This window comes from Gekko japonicus, unplaced genomic scaffold, assembly GCF_001447785.1.
Source record: "Gekko japonicus isolate JY-2015 unplaced genomic scaffold, Gekko_japonicus_V1.1 scaffold667, whole genome shotgun sequence".
NCBI classification, from domain to species: Eukaryota; Metazoa; Chordata; class Lepidosauria; order Squamata; family Gekkonidae; genus Gekko; species Gekko japonicus.
Window position 1 is genome coordinate 301,558 of NW_015163623.1, and position 18,059 is coordinate 319,616.

The 18,059-nt window shown below is 41.6% G+C and overlaps 1 protein-coding gene across 1 annotated transcript in view; it reads right to left on the reverse strand.

Moving 5' to 3' along the window:
* The window catches only part of RIC1 (RIC1 homolog, RAB6A GEF complex partner 1), a 75,489-nt gene extending 58,272 nt beyond the window's left edge, over positions 1-17,217 (reverse strand). Inside the window, exons 1-2 of the mRNA XM_015407473.1 lie at positions 16,651-17,217; positions 8,908-9,015 (exon numbers count right to left, since the gene is read on the reverse strand). Of these exons, the coding sequence (XP_015262959.1) occupies positions 8,908-9,015; positions 16,651-16,791 (249 nt within the window). The 5' untranslated portion in view covers positions 16,792-17,217. The remainder of the gene's footprint in view (positions 1-8,907; positions 9,016-16,650) is intronic.
* Between the last annotated feature and the right edge of the window lie 842 nt (positions 17,218-18,059).

Consider the following 18,059-nt stretch of genomic DNA (forward strand, 5'->3'; position numbering starts at 1 on the left):
TAACAAATGAGTTCCAGCCCTTCCTAGGTCTTTGTGCATAGGACTATCCCTACTTTCATCTGGGAAAAACTGGAGAACATGTACTTAAGTGGTACAAGTGTTTGCAGCTCCATCTCCAGGAATGGGAATATTTAGAATTAAAGACTAAATAAAAAACATCTGTACTGTTAAATTTAATAAGTGTACCAACACAATACAAGTTAATCTGCTATATGTTACAATATGTTATGTGCTTACAGTGGAAGAGTTTAGGTCTGATAAAATGACGTGTATGTTTCAATTTCGCCCCCCCAAAATTCCCTCTCCTCTCACAAAACTTGTTTTTTCTATGACTGTGAATGTACTGTGACCTGAATATAAGTTCACGATTTAAATGCATACATTTAGGCTCTACAAAAATAGAGTACACAAACAAGCTGACCACAAATTAGAAAGCAGCAAGTTAGGCAGTCAGCCTTCAGTTCCATTTCAATAATTTAATACTGATTGAAAGGTTTCAGATTTCTTTCCAGGCATGGTTTCCTGTTTTTCAGTTAAGCATACAGAAGTACAAGGAAAGCATGCACTTGCCTGCCTATTTCACTAGCTGTTCCACTAATATTTTTCTCTTCAGTTGCAAAACAATTACTACAAACCCATTCTCTATTTAAGGCAATGCATTTAATTTTAGTGCATATGGAACACAAAGTATCAAAGGAAAGTCAGCACTGTTAAATCCTAACATGTTTTCTTTATTATTTAGCAATCTTTAAATATTTATACTTGCTAGCTACCTTATGTCAGCAGAAAACAATACTGTGAAGTACCATCATTTTGACTGAAGTACCATCATTTTGACTAACACACAAAAGATCTCCTTGAATTTCACCCTGAAAGCAAACTGATACTGTCTACCAAGACTCTCATGATGCTATCAAAATAGCCTGCACTAGCCATAGTTGAGCTCAACTTTGGCCCAAGACAATCTTAGTTCAACTGTGGTCTTGTTTTATATCAGTTTGGATACTTTTCATTAGAGTTGCCACCCCAATTCCCTAACTATGGACTTCAACCTGCAAAAAGCCAAGCGAAACCATGCAATTCTGTTTATAAATTCCATCCAATTTTCATCTCTATGCCAGTGAAAAGAGCCACTTATATGGAATAACGCTGGGGTGGGAGTCTAGATCAATTTGTGATGGATGGAGTGGAGTTGGCATTTGCAGAGCAGGTTAAGAGTTTGGAGTGATCATGGACCCAGGCTTGCACTTGGAAAAAGAGGCTGTAGCAGTGGCTGCATTTGATTTACTGTTTATTGGCTGCATCTGGTTTACCATCTCTTCTGTCTGAGGCTCAGTTAACTAGGCCAAACTAATCCAGCTTTTGTTAACATCACAGTTGGAATACTGTAAGGCACTCTGTGTTTGGCAGCCCTTGAAGACAACCCAGAAACTGCAGCTAATTCAGAATACAGCAGCCTAATTATTGTCAGGGGCTAATGGATGGGACCACGCCATGCCTATTTTAAAAACATATATTTGCTGCCAATTTGTTTCTGAGTTCAATTAAAGGTACTGGTCATGACTTTTAATTCTCCTCACAGTCTAGCACCCACATACCTAGAGGGCTCTTACCCAATGTCTCTTACTCAACTATAGTCCTCCAGTTGCCACCTACTGGGGCTGTTCTTCTGCTTAAAGTAGCCCATCGGTCATTGACCAGAGCCTGTGGTTTTTGCTGTTACAGCTCCCACCCTGTGGAATGGGCTACATAAGGAGTTTCTAGTTTATGTTTCATTTTTGTGTCATACATTGAAATAATTTAAAAAAGAAATTCCCAGAAAATATCTAGCTCCTGTTTCCAAAATGATCTCCAGGCTTCAGTAGTGGTGTGCTATTCATCAAATGCAACTGGTGAGAAGGCTATCACAATGATCATTCTAGATGGGTAACCATGTTAGTCTGTAGCAGAACAACAAAACACAAACCAAGTCTTTAAGATGCCACAGAACTCCTGTTTTATCATGATGAGAAGGCTGTAACCACTTTTGTCAGGCTTGTGGCCTAGCCCATCCAAAAGCCAACTTCTGGAAAAGGTGGTTCATGGAGAACACATAACAATTATACCATTGTTAGAGCACCTGGCAGTTCTTCATTGTCTTCCAAGCACAATGCAATGAATAAGTTTTCACCTCCAGAAGACATAAAGAAGCTTTAATTCTACTTAGCGTAAAGACCATCTTCAAAAACCCCACTGTAATCTCTCACACTTCTTATTTAAGAACATAAACCTGAAGTCTCCACTCCACCATTCACAGGAGATACTCATTACTGCCAGCATGGACCAGAATCTCTGCATAATCAAGCACTTATTAGAAGAATGCACATTTCAGTTTAAAAACCCACATTTTAAAAGATATCCAAAAGGCATCAAAAGTGTACTGATCTATAAAAAAGCATCCAAATGTTGCAGCCAGACTGTTTATTTCCTTGATTCTTCAAAGTATCTAGTATAAACTATTAAATGAAAACACAAAACAAGCCATATTCTTGTGGTTAATTGTTACCACACAGTGTCATCTTAACCAGAGTTACAGCCTTTCTCAGGCCATTGAAGTCAGTAAGCTTAGAAGGGTGTAACTCTGCTTAGAATTGCACAGTAAATACATTCATTTTTACAAAACTAAAACACCGTGAAGCGAACCGTGAAGCAAAATTCATGAGAAATTTTGCCCTGTTCGTGGTTCACAAACCAAAGTTCATGATGGGTTTACCATCACGAACTTCCATGCACTTCCAAAGCAGTTCATGGATAGAGCAGAAAGCAGGGGTTTAAAGGGACTCTGAGCAGCCTGCTCCCCACTACTCAACTGTTTTCAGACTCTCTGTAAACCCTATAAAGAAACTGCAGTCCCTTTTAATGGGGTTTGCAGGGCCACAAACCATGAATCAATTTGGTTCAGGAACGAACCTCCTGGTTTGTTTCGTGTCCATACCTAACTATGAACAAGCAAGACAGATCTTTCTGTAAACCTAAAAAGAGCGCCAGGTTCGCAGAAAAATATGAATCCTTAAAAAAAAACAACATTGGGGAGTTTAAAAAACCCTCAGAATAATAAAAGGACCACCTGTAGCTTTAAGAAACAAATTCCCTCAGTGGCCATTGCTAGGCAACCACAGCTTTCCAGGCTGGGTTTCTGTGCGTAAAAAGGCAGGAGAAGAGGGACAAGGTCCTTTCCAGGCCTATTTTGGCCTTTGAGGGAGGACTTGTTAGGGCCAGGCCTGACTTGGTTACCAGCTTCAGGTTGGGAAATTCCTGGAGATTCTGGGGTGGAGTCTGGGGAGAGGAGGGGCTCAGCCAGATATAATCGCATACAGTCCAATCCCCAATGCAGTCATTTTTTCCAGGAGGACAGCTCTCAATAATCTGGAGATCAACTGTAATTCCAGAAGATATCCAGGCTCCACCTGGAGATTGGTACCCTAGGCCTGGCAGCAACTCTACTGGGTGTCTTGATACTACCTGATTTGCATGACTCAACGAGGTCTAGCTGCTTACTACTGTTCTACAGCAGTCACCATATGAAAGCCAGTGTGGTGTAGCAGTTAGCTTCAGAGCAGGGACTGGGATACCCAGGTTCGAGTCCCTGCCTTGCTGGGGAAACTCACTAAGTGATTTTGGAGTGGCTGCATACTTTCAGCCTAACCTACTCACAAGGTGGTTGTGTAGATAAAAAGGAAAATAGGAGAATAATTTAGGCTGCTTTCGTCCCCACTGTGGAGAAAAGTGTGGTATAAACAAATAATAAATGTAGCTGAAAATGATAAGCAGATAAAAGGGTTCCCTACCATGCAAGTGGACTTGGCCCAGTGACCAAAACCACACAATTGGGCCATAGCTTTCCAAGGAAGAGGCTGCTTGGGGCAGGATGAGAAGGAAAGCTTTTGGCAGATAACGGTAGGTCAGGTTTTTGGTGGAAAGGAGATAGAGTGGCCAACTCCAGGTTAGGAAATTCTCGGAGATTTGGGTGGCAAAGGCCAGGGAAAGTGGGTATTCAGGAGGGGAGGGAGCTCAGCGGAGTATAATGCCATGCCTTGTACCTGCCAAAGCAGTCATTTTGTTCAGTGGAACTAGGGTTGCCAACCTTCAGGTGGGGGCTGGAGATCAACTGGAATTACAAGTGATCTACAAATGACAGAGATCAGTTCCCCTGAACAAGATGGCTGCTCTGGAGGGTAGAATCTATGGCATTACACCCTGCTGAGGTTGCTTATCTCCCCAAGCCTTGCCCCCCCCCCCAGGCTTTGCCACTTAAATCTACAGAAATTCCCAACCTGGAGCTGGCAACCATAAGGGGAACTGATCTCTGTAGCTGGGAGATCAATCGTGATTCCAAGAGATCTCCATGCCCTACCTGCAGGATGGCAACCCTAAAACAGAAGGAAGCAGGAAAAGGGGAGAGGCTATGGGGGCTTTCAGGAAAAGGGAAAAAAAGGAAAGAGGAAACAGTAGAGGAAGGGGAAATGATATGCCTTCCTCAAGTCCTTGTAGGTGCCTACTTGTCTTAATATAAGATACAATTATACAAAGTGTGCCAACTGAAGTGCTCAATTTAAAAAAATATCCAAAATTAAGAATCCTACCACTTGAAGCAATTTACAAAATATAGGGTTGTATAAAATTAGCTATTTGTGATCTGGTAATACAGTTAGCAGACTTTCCAATTATTGAGTTTCTCATTTAGATCATACGCACGTGGGCTTATCAAAACCATCAGTGGCACGTGTGACAACTGTGCACATTTAACCATCCATGCTCATTAGTCAAGTCTTCAAATATGTGCACAAGCTGTCTGGTTGAGGTCTCTCACAAGGCTAACTTTGTGTTTGCTAATGCACTGCATCTGAATTTGTGGTTACCATTCCCGCAGAAATTGCTCAACTCCTGAGCTGAGTTCTGAAGCACCAGGGACTATGTGTTTCACTGTGCTTCTGAACTGAAATAAGTGCAAGAACTGAACAGCTACTGTGGCAGCAGAAACCACAAAACCAAATCTTTATGCAGTATATTAGCAGTAGTAGAAGAGATATTAGAGAGAAAAATCAAAATGTATAAACTTGTGTTTATCTAACAGTTTGGAGTACATTACACTGCAACTAGGCAAACATGAATTTCTCAAACATTTTGGTACAGCCTTCATGTATGACAAAAATTCTGGAAATCTTAAAAATATCTGCAATATTTTTAAGCCTAATAATATTACCAAACTAACAAAAGAACTTAAAAAGAAACTCTATACTATGAATGTTTTCAACCTTAAAACCCTTAGACCATTTTCAGGCAGGCTCTTGTTTACTCCAGATGAACTGAAAACCAGAGGAAGCTTGTACTGATAAGGTTTATTACAAGTACTGTTTACTGAAAACAAAATTCTATACACAGAACAGTGTTATTTCTATATATAGTACATTCAGACAAAAGTTGTGGCTGGAGATGTTAGCTTTACAGCAACATGCATTAAAATGACAGCTGGTTTGTATTTATGTATACAAAGCCATCCTTTAAAACATTCTGGTGCCTGTTCAGAAGCTAGCCATTTTAGAACTCCATTTTAGCTATTTGAATTTCATCTCCCACATTTTGCTTCGAACCAGTCAGTCACTAGACATGGATGAAATTTTATCTGCTTTGATGTAGCCATCTTTAAATTGAACAAACAAGTCTCCTGTTCAATACCAACCCTCTTTTTTTATCCAACCTCTCCATGTAAACAACCTATCATTCAGCTGGTCTTCTCAAAACTCAACCTGAGGCAAGGTAGCCGAGCGGTTCCTTCGTCTCCAGAACTGCAATGTAAACTCACTACAGTTAGGCAGGGGTCGTTTCGTAGAAAAAGAGCTAGGGGAACTCATTAGCATAACTCATTAGCATATGCCACACCCCCTGACATAACCGGAAGTGTGTCATAAGGCCACACCCCCTGACATCACCGGAAGTGTGTCATAAGGTCACACACCCCGCCCCCAACGGTCCCGGCCGCCGCCGCCGGCCTTGCAGCTCCACTGCTGAGCCCCATGAGGGGACCGGCGGTGGACCTGCAAGGCCGGCGGGAGTGCAAGGAAGCCCCGCGAAGGCCCTCCCTGGCCCAAGGCAGGCAGGGGTGGGGAGAGGTGGGGAGGAAGCAATTTACCCTCCCTCTTCTCCTGCCTCCTCCTGGCTGAATGAGGGCCGGAAGCGGGGCGGCCGGAAGCAGGGGACGGGGCTTCGTCATGTGCCCCGCCCCCCGTACCTCACCCGGGGGAACTGCGATCCCCCGCGATTCCCCCCGAAATGACCTCTGCAGTTAGGCAATTCTATCTAACATGCTGCCTAAACAGGGTTCATTTTAGACATTACAAACTGGGATGTTTCATGAAAGACACAAATCAGGCTAATTTCCAGGTTCATCGCCTCACACCCTTCTCTTCTCTTGCACAGTACATAGAGATAGAAGACATAGTGCCTTCAATCAAGGGAGAGAAGATGTGAGCCCAACAATTAAGCAGGCTTATGCAGTCACAAACAAAATCTGTGTTAGAACAAAGTTTGAGTCCAGTGGCACCTTCAAGCTTATACCCGAAATTAAATTTTGTTGGTCTTAAAGATGCCACTGAACTTTGTTCTATTGCTTCAGATCAACACGACTACCCACCTGAAAATCTGTCTTGTTTCTGATACCTGGATGCAGGTCAGAGCTGTCCGTTGATTGATATTTCCTTTTTTCATTCTTTACAATGTACAAATCAATAAGGAGTTTAGAGGGGGGGAGGAAAGAAGGAGAAAAGGGAATAAAGGATTCTGTTTCTTTGCTCTCTCTTCACTAGAACAAGAATCAATCATCAATAAAAGGATTAGGCTCACAGAAAGCTTCCTTTGAGCCAAGCCACTTCCTTGTGGTTGCTTCAGAATCAAAGAGAGCCTGCCCTTCATTCTCAGAATGACCATGTAGGACAGGAATTGAGCTTAAATGCATCACACTAAAGTAACGCAGTGCCTGCGCACAACTGTTTCCGCTTCTCACCCCACAGTAGCTTAGCCTTCCAGTATGACCACATAGCAGAGGAGTAAAATTTGGCAGTCAAGAAGATCATAAGAAGGCCAGTATAATGCAGTGACAATGTCACCATAGTCAAATGGGGAGTCTTCAGCTTAGTGAAAGTACATGACCTCTGGATACACAAAATTCCAGATTCAATCTCCAGTTGAAAGAATCTCAGGTAGTAGGTGCTTGGAAGATTTTTTCAGTACACTGGACCTCAGAGAGTGGCTGCTGAAGAACAGCCATTAAACCTGATCATTGGAATAAGGCAGCTTGATAAGTTCACCCACCTTGAAGTCATGTGTGCTGATTTAGTGTAATATTCCCCAGCAGCATCAGGAGAGGCCACAGGCCAAGCTCACATCCAGGGTAGTTTTAGAATTTTTGAGGGGTGAGGAGGAATAGCATGGTCATTCAAATCCCCACACACTATTTTTCTGCAAGAACAGATAGTCTCTTCCTTTAATAGAAAATTATCCTCCCACCTTGTTCCCATTTAGGCTCATATTATTGCCTCACATTGACATTAATATCAGAAATATATTACACAAACTGAGGATCCATGAGACCCATGGGAGAGGGAAATACTATCCCTTTCCCCACTTGCCCCCACCTTTTCTCTTCTCAGTCTTCTCTCCACTTCCCCCCACTCCAGCTTCTAGACTCTCTTGCATTCCCTGCCACTTTGTCCCCTCCACCACCACAGCTTTCCCACAGCCTTCTGCCCTGCCATGGTTGCCTAGGACCAGGCTCCAGCACCTTGTTTGCTAAGCAACCCTATAGTGCTGACTGTGATCTTTACACGTGAACATTTAACTTTTTGGACTTTTCTGCAAACTTTTGAATTTCCCCCAATCTGAAGAAAATTTTTCTACCTGTACATGACCCAATTATGAGAATTTTTAAATCTGCATTTGGGGCCATGTTCAGAATTGGTTATATTTATTTATATCCTGCCATTGTCTCCAATGGGAACCCAAAGTGTTCTCCGCTCCTCTGTTTCATCCTCACAAGAACCCTATCAGGTAAGTTAGGCTGAGAGTGCGTAACTGGCCCAAGGACACCCAACAAGCTTCCATGGCCAAGTGGGGATTCAAACCTGAGTTTACCAGGTCCTAATCTGACACTTTAACCACTACACCATGCTATACTCCAGAACTTTAAAACACACACACACACAAGGAACCATGCACTTAACTTTCAATAGCACAAATGAAAACCTGCTTTCACGAATTAGAAGGTTCCCTCCCATTTAGTTTCCTAAAGAGCACATTTCCATCACCCCCGTCTCAATTCCACAAGTGCTCCTCACCTACCAGTTAGTGAACAAATTCACATGCTATATTTATTGAGCACACATACATAAGGCCCTTGAATTCATGGCCAAAGGCAACCACATTAATTACAGGCCTTCACCCATTCTCTGTTCACTTTCCTACATGCATTCTTTCTAATATGCGATTCAGGAAAATCGATGTGGGTAACACCACCTTAGATGGCACTCCTCCCAGCAGTATTAAGCCCACACAGTCACAATGTACAATGCTGTGATATAAAGGTCCCAGGATACAAGACACAGAGTACATGATATAGAAAATTTGCTGAAGTAAAGCAGGTTTGGATGTGGCCAGTCCCTGGGTAAGAGATTACCTAGGAACCATATAAATTCTTGAGTTCTGTGATGAAAGAAAGGTAGGATACAAATGCCTAAAAGTTTCTCAGAATAAAGATCACAATTAGCTTTCCCTTGTCATAGAACAAAGAATTACTCAGACTAAATTCCCTACCAACGTATCAATTTAGTACCATAGTTCCATCCCCACCCAAACACAAGGAACATCTTTACTCACCGAAATAGCTAGCATGGTACTGTCAGGTCTCCATTCAGCTTGGTCATAAGGTCCAAATTGCGATGCTGCTTTTGGTAATTCTTTATAGCTTACAATTAACACACTGGGCTGGAAAGAAAGAGTACAACATTTATAAATGTTATATTTCAATTATAATAACTTTAACATGCTTAAATGGCTACATGAAAAAAGTATGTGGCTGATACAAAAACCAAATTTCGGATTTAACAGTGTGACAAAAAGCTTCTATATATGACTGGCTCAGTTCTAATTTCTGGACACTTCTATGTTCTAGACTTCTATATTTAGGCTGCTGGCTACTATACAAAGAACCAGTGTTCCCTCTAAGCTGAGTTAGTGTGAGCTAGCACAGTTTTTTAGCCTTTGGCTCCCACATTTCATCTTAGCTCAGGAAGGACAGCTTCAGAGCAAACTAATTTAAGCAGTAGCCAACGTGCTTGCTCACAACCTTATTGCCAGTAGCTCACAAAGTAGAATTTTTGCTCACAAGGCTCCACAACTTGGAGTATTGCAAAGAACATGCACATCAACAGCACATGGTACAATTTTTTGAAAGTATATAAGTAGCTTATTTTGCGGAAAAATCTCAAATGCCTAAAATCAGTTAACAAACACAAGTAACAATTTGTCCTGCTATTTAAGCCTATCTGGTGCTAGCTCCTAAAAAGACACACTTATGCAATGTTTGTAGTTTTCCTTTAAGAATTACTAGAAATAGTAATAAACATTTAATATAGTAATCACATTAGGGACTGAAAAGTGAACCTTCTGTCCTTTCAATGGTTTCACATGTTAATTCTTAAAACCGTTCATCCAAAAACAATTAAAAGATATATAGATTATATACCAAGTGAAACCTAAAAGATAAACTTGTAAAAAACAAACATATATTCCTTGTCCATAAATTTCCTTCTAAGAAGAACAGTAATAACAAGAACCATTGCAACACATACCCTGATTAGCCTCCCTCCTCAGTTTCACAAGTAGTTTAGGAGAATAACACTGTTTTGAGAAATAAAAGGACACAATTCTTGCCTCCATATTCCATTCCTCCAAACTAAACGTAGCAGATATAATGTACTTTCAGCACGGACTGTAAACTACATATACGATTCACTACCAACCAAACAAACTGAAAATGTGCTCAGACATCACAAATACTAATTCTAGTACTTGTTTTAAATGTTTAATCTCTGTCATAAACTGTACTCAGAAGTTTTGTAGGATGGGATATAAGTCTTATAAACAAACCAAAAACAAGAAAAGGGGAAGGCGAAATCTACCTATCTGCAGAACTGATAATACTAGCATAGGACCCATACAATTAACATATATAATCCAGAAAACATGTTAAATTACATCACTCCTAAATTCTAAGATTTTACTTACATTTACAAAGATATTTCTTTCACCACTGGACTACTATTTGGAAGCAAAGCTATCCAATACAGTCAGTGTACGCTAGTGATAAGGACTGGGTTTAATATAAACTAAAACACTTATGTAGATTTTGTATATGAACAGCTGCTCTTTCTCTTGCAAGGCAAGTCAAAAGCTACACAAAGCAAAAGCTTATTATACATATGCACCCTGATCAAAAGTGAATGCATCATGCAAGCCACAGGTGCCGGCATATACTGAGGAACTGAATATCAACATACCATGTTTTCCCGAAAATAAGACACTGTCATATTTATTTTTTCTCAAGAAGACACACTAGGGCTTATACCTAAAATGCATAGAAATCCTGCTAGGGCTTATTTTGGGGGTAGGTCTTATTTTGGGGGAAACAGGGTAACTGACTATCCTGTTCTAACTGAGGCAGCTACCAAGAAGTATCACAACAGTACTAAAAAGGTACAACCTAATATTGGATATAATGGACAAAAATATTTAACTTTCATGGTTAAACATTATAAATGACAGAGAATCACATTACCTTTCTTTCTGCAGTCTTTAAATTTGACCACATGACTCACAGATGCTAAAATTTAGACGTTATCCTATCTCTCCTTATATATAATTGAATAGTGGGTGCCAAAGTTCTAATTCTAAAATGCACTCCCTTAGTGTATGGCTGATGGCACTGCTCCTCAGCATATATCACCACCAATCAGAAGGCAAAGCCCGGGTCCCGCCCACACCACAACTGCTGCGACAACCTGGTCTTTTGCATATGGAAGCTGATTGGACTTCACTCCATTCCACACCTCAAACTCCCCCCCCCGCAAGGCAGTTGGAATGTCAGTTGCATATGGAATCTGCTGTATTCTGGTGGTGTGCAGGTCCCAGATTCATGTTTTAAAAGCAGACTGACACTGTTTGCCCAAAGCCAGAGCACTCTCCCAGAGCCTCTTTCTAGATCCCGTTGTATTTATTTCCACAACGGGCCTTATTTCTAGTATATACTAGAATCAGCTATTGACCCCATTGGGATCATCTTGGACTATTTTATGTCCTCCAACCAAAATGCTCCACTTCTGAAATAATGAATATTTTTGATAATCGAACAGCACAGATATCTTATTTCCACCCTGAAGAGCAACACAATTTTAACAGAAGTAACTATCACTCCCTTCAAGAAAGCTCTGAACACTTGGGATATGTATTCAGTGATCCTTACTTCCATATACATGACTGAATTTTTAGCTTTCAAGGAACTGATCTTGCTTCGTATCTTCATATTTGTACCAAGTGCCCCCCCAATCAGCAGAGATAATTTTGCAGGAAACCTGAAGACTGATTCACACCAATTTATCCTATTTATGCAGGCTGAGACTTCTAAAATGCTACAAGGTAAAAGAAGGGTGGCAGAAGGGAATACAGGAACAAAAATCCCAATCAATAGTAGGGCTGGCAGATATATTCCAAATGAAGAGAAGTTTCCTTCTCTATGACTCCCGACAAAGAAGGCTAAAACCCTCTTCTGCTACTACTTTTCCACACAGCCCCAACTGCTATTTCTTTTTGAAATCAAGCTCCTGTCCCAGGGATCCCCAACTTTTGAGCCCTTCAGAATTCTGACACAGTGTAGTGGGCTCAGCAACAAAACAGCTGTTACAAAATGGCTGCCGCAGAAGGCAGCACCTGCCACAAAATGGCTACCATAGCTTATCTTCAGGGACACAGTGAAGATCCTTGTGGTGTGGTGGCAGTGGCTGCCAAAGCAGAGTTTTTAACGATCTGCACAGCCAATCAAATCTCCAATGGCTAATCAGCAGCTTTGCTGGGTAAAAGCCTCACCTGGCCATGCCCACTTTCTACAAACACTTGGTGGGCACCAGGAAAGGTGTCAGCAGACACCATGTTGGGGACTCCTGCTCTATATATATATCAAGGCTGCACTCCAAATATAGCCAAGATGAATATCTGTTTTATGCTGTCATACTTGCTTTCTGGTCATACTGAGGTGGCTCTGGTTATCTCAGACACTCTTGAAGTATATATTTCATTTATTTCATTCTGCCACACAGTGTTTGCCTTAAATATTATATACGAAAGTGTCACTTCTTCACATGCATTAGTTACTTTAGTTTTTAAGTCATCAAAACACAGATGAAATATTCAAGATGTTATAAGTATTATATGCACACAACCAGTATACATAGCACAGCATGCATAGGTGTATTTAGTACAACTATTCTTTTTAACCCAGAAGTAATCTATAGATGTGCTCATCAGCTGTCTGAATATTTTTAAGAGTACACACTATCAAGCTAGTAGTGCTTGACAGAAATACAAAAATTACTAAAAATATATGTCACAATCAGTGTTCCCTCTAAGCTGAGTTAGTGTGAGCTAGCTCACAGTTTTTTAGTCTGCGGCTCACACATTTTTGTCTTAGCTCAGGAAGGATAGCTCCAGAGCAAACTAGTTTATGAAGCAGCCAAATCGCTTGCTTACAACTTTAATGCCAGTAGCTCACAAAGTAGAATTTTTGCTCACAAGACTCCGCAGCTTAGAGGGAGCATTGGTCACAATATGTATACCTAACCATATTAAACCCCTTTTAGGTTAACATTACATCTTTTTCATCAGTGCTGTGGGTAGGTAAGAAAGAACACATTCTTCTTGATTTTCAGCCTAATGAGGTTTTAAAAGTTCCACAAGATTAATTTCAAGGAACTTTGTCTCTTCTTCTCGTTACCCACGTTCTTGCCTATTTAGCTTAACCCAACATTAAGTGCTTAGAATAGCATATTTACTACATTTATAAACCAACATACATAAGAACATAAGAGAAGCCAATGTTGGATCATTGTAAATAATCACAAATACTGAACCCCATGCAATGATTTTATTGTATCACTTTCAAGGCTAATATATAACAAGATGACATTTTAAAAATCAGCTTCTGAGTCTTGTTTTCTGGCTTGGCTCAAATATTTTTAGAAGTACTTCCAAAGTATAGTGCACATTAGTTAACTGAAAAGCCAGAAGTTGACATGTTTCATGAAAATGCTTATGCAGAAAAATAACACCCCTATGAAGTGAAGTTTCAGTTGCTTTACAGCACAATCATATGAGATACCATATAAATAGATCAGCTTATTGGCCTAATTGGCCCCAGACTTTACATGTTGGCTCAACCCAGTGTGTCGAGCTTTTCAAGGATTTTAAAAGCAAGGTCAGAGTTGCATGGCCTAGTCCCACTTGCAAAAACACAGGATGCTAATTTACCTGCAACATCATAAGCTACCTGCTTGGAACAAATAAGCTTTGGAGAAAAGTAAGCAAGCTTCCCTACTCACTTGCTTTAACTTTCAATTTTCTGTTCCATGGACTGTAGAGCAAGGTTAAATATACATTATTAATGTCTGGAAAGTTTCTGACCTACTAAATACAGGATAACAGCAGCACTGTTAATAACTATTAGCAATTGCCATCTGCCCATAAGATCATGTAAAATCTTAAGCCATCCACATTCTCTAGTGTGCCAGGGGAAACAATTCAAGCTCACACCAAACTTTATGAAACTGTGCACCAATCTCAAACCTACTAAATCTTTTGTGTCTCCACAGTCCAGAAGCCACTCGCTCAGCTCCTACACTTCATCACAGTCATTTAATAGCCTCTTCACTTCAGAGCACTGTATCATCTTGCTCAGGTAACCTGGCCTTCAGTAGTCATGCTCATAAACCCATAATTTCTTCCAACAATCCCAATGGGGTTGCAATGTACCCATGATAAATTTAGGCCATTTGCAGACCAATAAAACATGCAGGTTTTTATACTGAACATTATTGCTTCTAATATAATGCAATTCATGTTTGTAGACAACCAACTTCCCACAAAGTTTCACAGAGTACAAGGCCTTCAGATTTTTCACAAACAAGAATTCCTTTTCGTGTATTTGTGCATATTTCAAAGATAAGGAAGACGTGACTTCCAGTACTTTTCTGCCTTATCAAATTATGCCTTCTTCCTAGTTAAAAAGCTACACCTAAATATTTACATGCTGTAGCAACCCAGCCCTAATATCAGAAGCACTAGCACATAAATAAAATTAATTGTGCAAACTCACTGACAAAAAACACCCCAGATGCATAAGGTGGTAGGCATTATCCTGCTCAGACCAAGAGCCTCTTTACACAAGCATTCCAACAGCATCCAGCCTTTGGAAACATACAAAACAGGCCTACACACTTTTATCCACAGTATCAGATGTACATTTACACAAAGGCTACTTTTACCTAATATGACTAATGGTGGCAGCTGACCTAACCTCTACAAAGGCATATATATTTCTTTAAAGCCAGTTAAGCTGTTACCAATCATATCTTATAGCAGTGAATTCCATAAGTTAATTATGGGTTGCATGAAATTGTATTTTCTTTCGCTGTCCTGAATGTACTGTTAATTTTACTAAATGATTCCAAGTTCTAGCTTTACTATCAGGAGAAAAAAATTTAAGGTGTCTTTAATCTCCCCACCTTTCAGCTGTCCTTTTTCTAAACTAAAATGCCTCAAATGTTTTAACTTTTCCTCACATTGCAGGTGGTTAGCCTCCTAAGAATTCAGGAATCTTCTCCAGTTCTTCAAAATTCTTTTTGTGAGAAGGAGCAACTAGAGTCATAAAGGGATACCAAAATTATGTCACAGGCAGGAAACACTACTACAAATTATTGTCATGAGGGTGTTCAAAAATGTTTAAGGTGCATCCTGAAGTGTGGTAGCATTATAGAGATGCTTAATATTTTGAAACCAACCATCAGGTAGTGCTACTGGTCACAAAGTGCCACTATAAAATAACATTGCATCATAGACATCAGTGGAAGCAGAAACTAAGCAAAGTATTGGTATGTGGAACCACTGCCTATGAACTGCAGCTTCCTTTGATGACCTTTTTAAATCAAGGTTTACCTGGTATAGCTAAACAACAGTAACTGGATTACTCTATTTAAAAATTGCTTTTAAATCTAAATCTAAAAGTAAAACACAATTGGTAGAATTGTATTTTGATCGTATGGTAGGGAGATAAAGCACATTCCACTGCACCCTCTCAAATCCCAACACTTCAGTGTTTTATTAAAGCATGCACACCAGATGGTGAAATTGGTAACTACTGACAACACTGCTGTCACTGCCAAATCCTGATTCAAAGACCAAGGCTGACTCTTTGAATAAAACTCAAATAATTAAATTAATTTCATCCATGTTTAATGAATGCTACCCGACTCTTCCTGAACATAATCTTTTGTAATTCTCTCCTGCACTGGATTTGGATTACAGGATTAGGAATTTATAAACAGAATTTCATGGATGCTTCAGGTGTATGGCCTAAGTTACACTCAGATACTCAGACAAGGAGAACAACATCATGGGAACAAAATGTAGCTGCCAACCACAATTATGATATTCATGGACTAGTGAACATTTGAGAAACCACAGAACACCAGAACATTTTTTTAAAATTTAGTGAACATACTACTGGAAAGATTTATTTTGTATATATCCAAACCAGTGCTGCAGGGTAATGAAAAACAATGCAGGGACATTGATCAGACAAGCTAGTACCTTAGATCAAAAAGAAGGGGAAAGAAGGGGAGAATAAATTTCAGCTTTAACTATAGTCTAAACAACAAGAGTGCTGACAAAAACAAAGCAGGTGGCACCCACTGCTGGACCTCCTGATGGCACCTGGTATTTTTGGCCACTGTGTGACAGACTGTTGGACTGGATGGGCCACTGGCCTGATCCAACATTGGCTTCTCTTATGTTCTTATGTCCTTTAAAATAACCATCATTTTCCACCAGCTTTCTTAGAGTTATACAGTTATTTATGTCACTGAGAAACAGCCCAAACCAGCCATTTATAAGAATTTAGTGAGAAGGCCACAAGAAACATTGAAAGGCATCCCTCATTTTAAAGGGGCACCTCCATCATTCAGATTCAAATCCAGTACAGACCTTTCCAAAGAGGCTCTGTAACCACCAGAGGCCTTTTAAGTTTTTCCCCTCCTATGACACTTAACTATGACTCTATAATATACATCTTCCAGTAGTCCAGCACAACACCCCTGTGCTGCAGGCAAGTCATTACCAAATTTGCTACCGGACACCAAAGGCTGGAAGAGAAAGACCTGCCCGAGAGTGACCAAGCCGGGGTCTGAACCCAGACCTGGGCCGAGCCCCCTTGGCAATGGCCCTCGGACCTCACTGGAAGGAGCGTGTGGAGAAGCAGCGCAGCGGAGCGGCGGAAGACTCCGAGGAGAGACTCACCCGGCTGTACCAGATGCTCAGCTGAGACGGGGACAACACGGCGAACAAAGTCCTCTGCGGGTCGGCCCGGATGCGGAGCGGGGGCTCGTGAGCCTCCAAGGGGCAGAGCAGCCTCTTCGGCCACCCACTCAGGAAATACATGGCTGGAGAAGCCCTCCTTTCCCGCCGGGCTACGGGGCGGCAGAAGCGGCGGCCGGAGCCAGCAGGAGTTTCAGCATCAGCCCCGGGGGGCGGCGGCGCTCTGGAGACGCAACAAGGAGCGAGGCATAATAACACCGACTCTCACCGCCGGGACCTTCCGCGAGGCCGGTCGGGCCCCCCAACGGAGCTGGATCGGGGACCGCTCGGGCGCAGGAAGAGGGGCTCCCTTTCCGGTGGGGGGGGGATGCGAAAGGGCGGTTATAAGTCGAGACGGCGCCCTCGCGGCGCCTCTGCAGCCTTCCAGTCGCCTCGCGCTCTTCCCCCAGCCGCTCCGCTCACTACTGCCGCCATCTCTTCTTTCTCTCCTCCTCTGCTATGTTGGCGTCTAGTGGTCGGAACGCCGTAGGAGCCATACGGGGCCGCGCATGCGCACACTCATACAGGCGACGCGAGGGAGAGACGGTCGCCTTGGCACATCCTGTCTGCACTCTGGTGCGGACTGAGGAGGAACGACGAGAGTGGGGGGGAAGAGAGGGAAAGAAGAGGAAGATCCAGCGATTGCCTCAAGCGCCTGTGGGAAAGCCGGAAGTTGCGTCTTAGGTAGTTACCTTCTCCGCCAAGAACAGGAAAGGGTTGTCATGCGGGAGGTTGGAGGGGTGGGGTCTCGTAACGGGAGAAGTTGCCGTGGTGGGTTCTGAATGCATGGGCTGTGGGGGGTGAGGCGAACGTGCGCGGGAACAGGACCCCAATGTGGGTAGCGGGTATGCAGTCTTTCCATTGTCGTGTTCTTTTTCTTGTATTCTCATCCGCCGTTCGTGTACTAAGCTGTTGATGTAGGAAATAATTTGAATATTGTCGAGCTCTTTTGCATAGGCAAAGTGGGGGAATTACTGGCAATTTCTAATCCTTGTTTTTTTAAAGTAAGTGATCTAAAAATGAATAATCATCTAAAAATTCTTTAATCTGCTGGTGGTGTGGACTAACTTCCATATTCAGAAAGGAAGATAATGTGATCAGGTGAAGCTGCCTTTTCTGAATCAGATAATTAGTCTCTCAAGGTCAATATTTCAGAGGGATAATCTCGTTATCTGTTGTAGCACTATTAAGCATAAGTCTGGTAGCACCTTAAAAGCTAGCAAAGCTTATTCCAGCATAAACTTTTGTGAGTCACAGTGCTACTGGCCTCTTATTTAATCAATGATTTTTTAAGTGTATTATTTAAGTGAAAGCTAGATTCTCCAGAGTCTCAAGCAGAGGTCTTTCATATC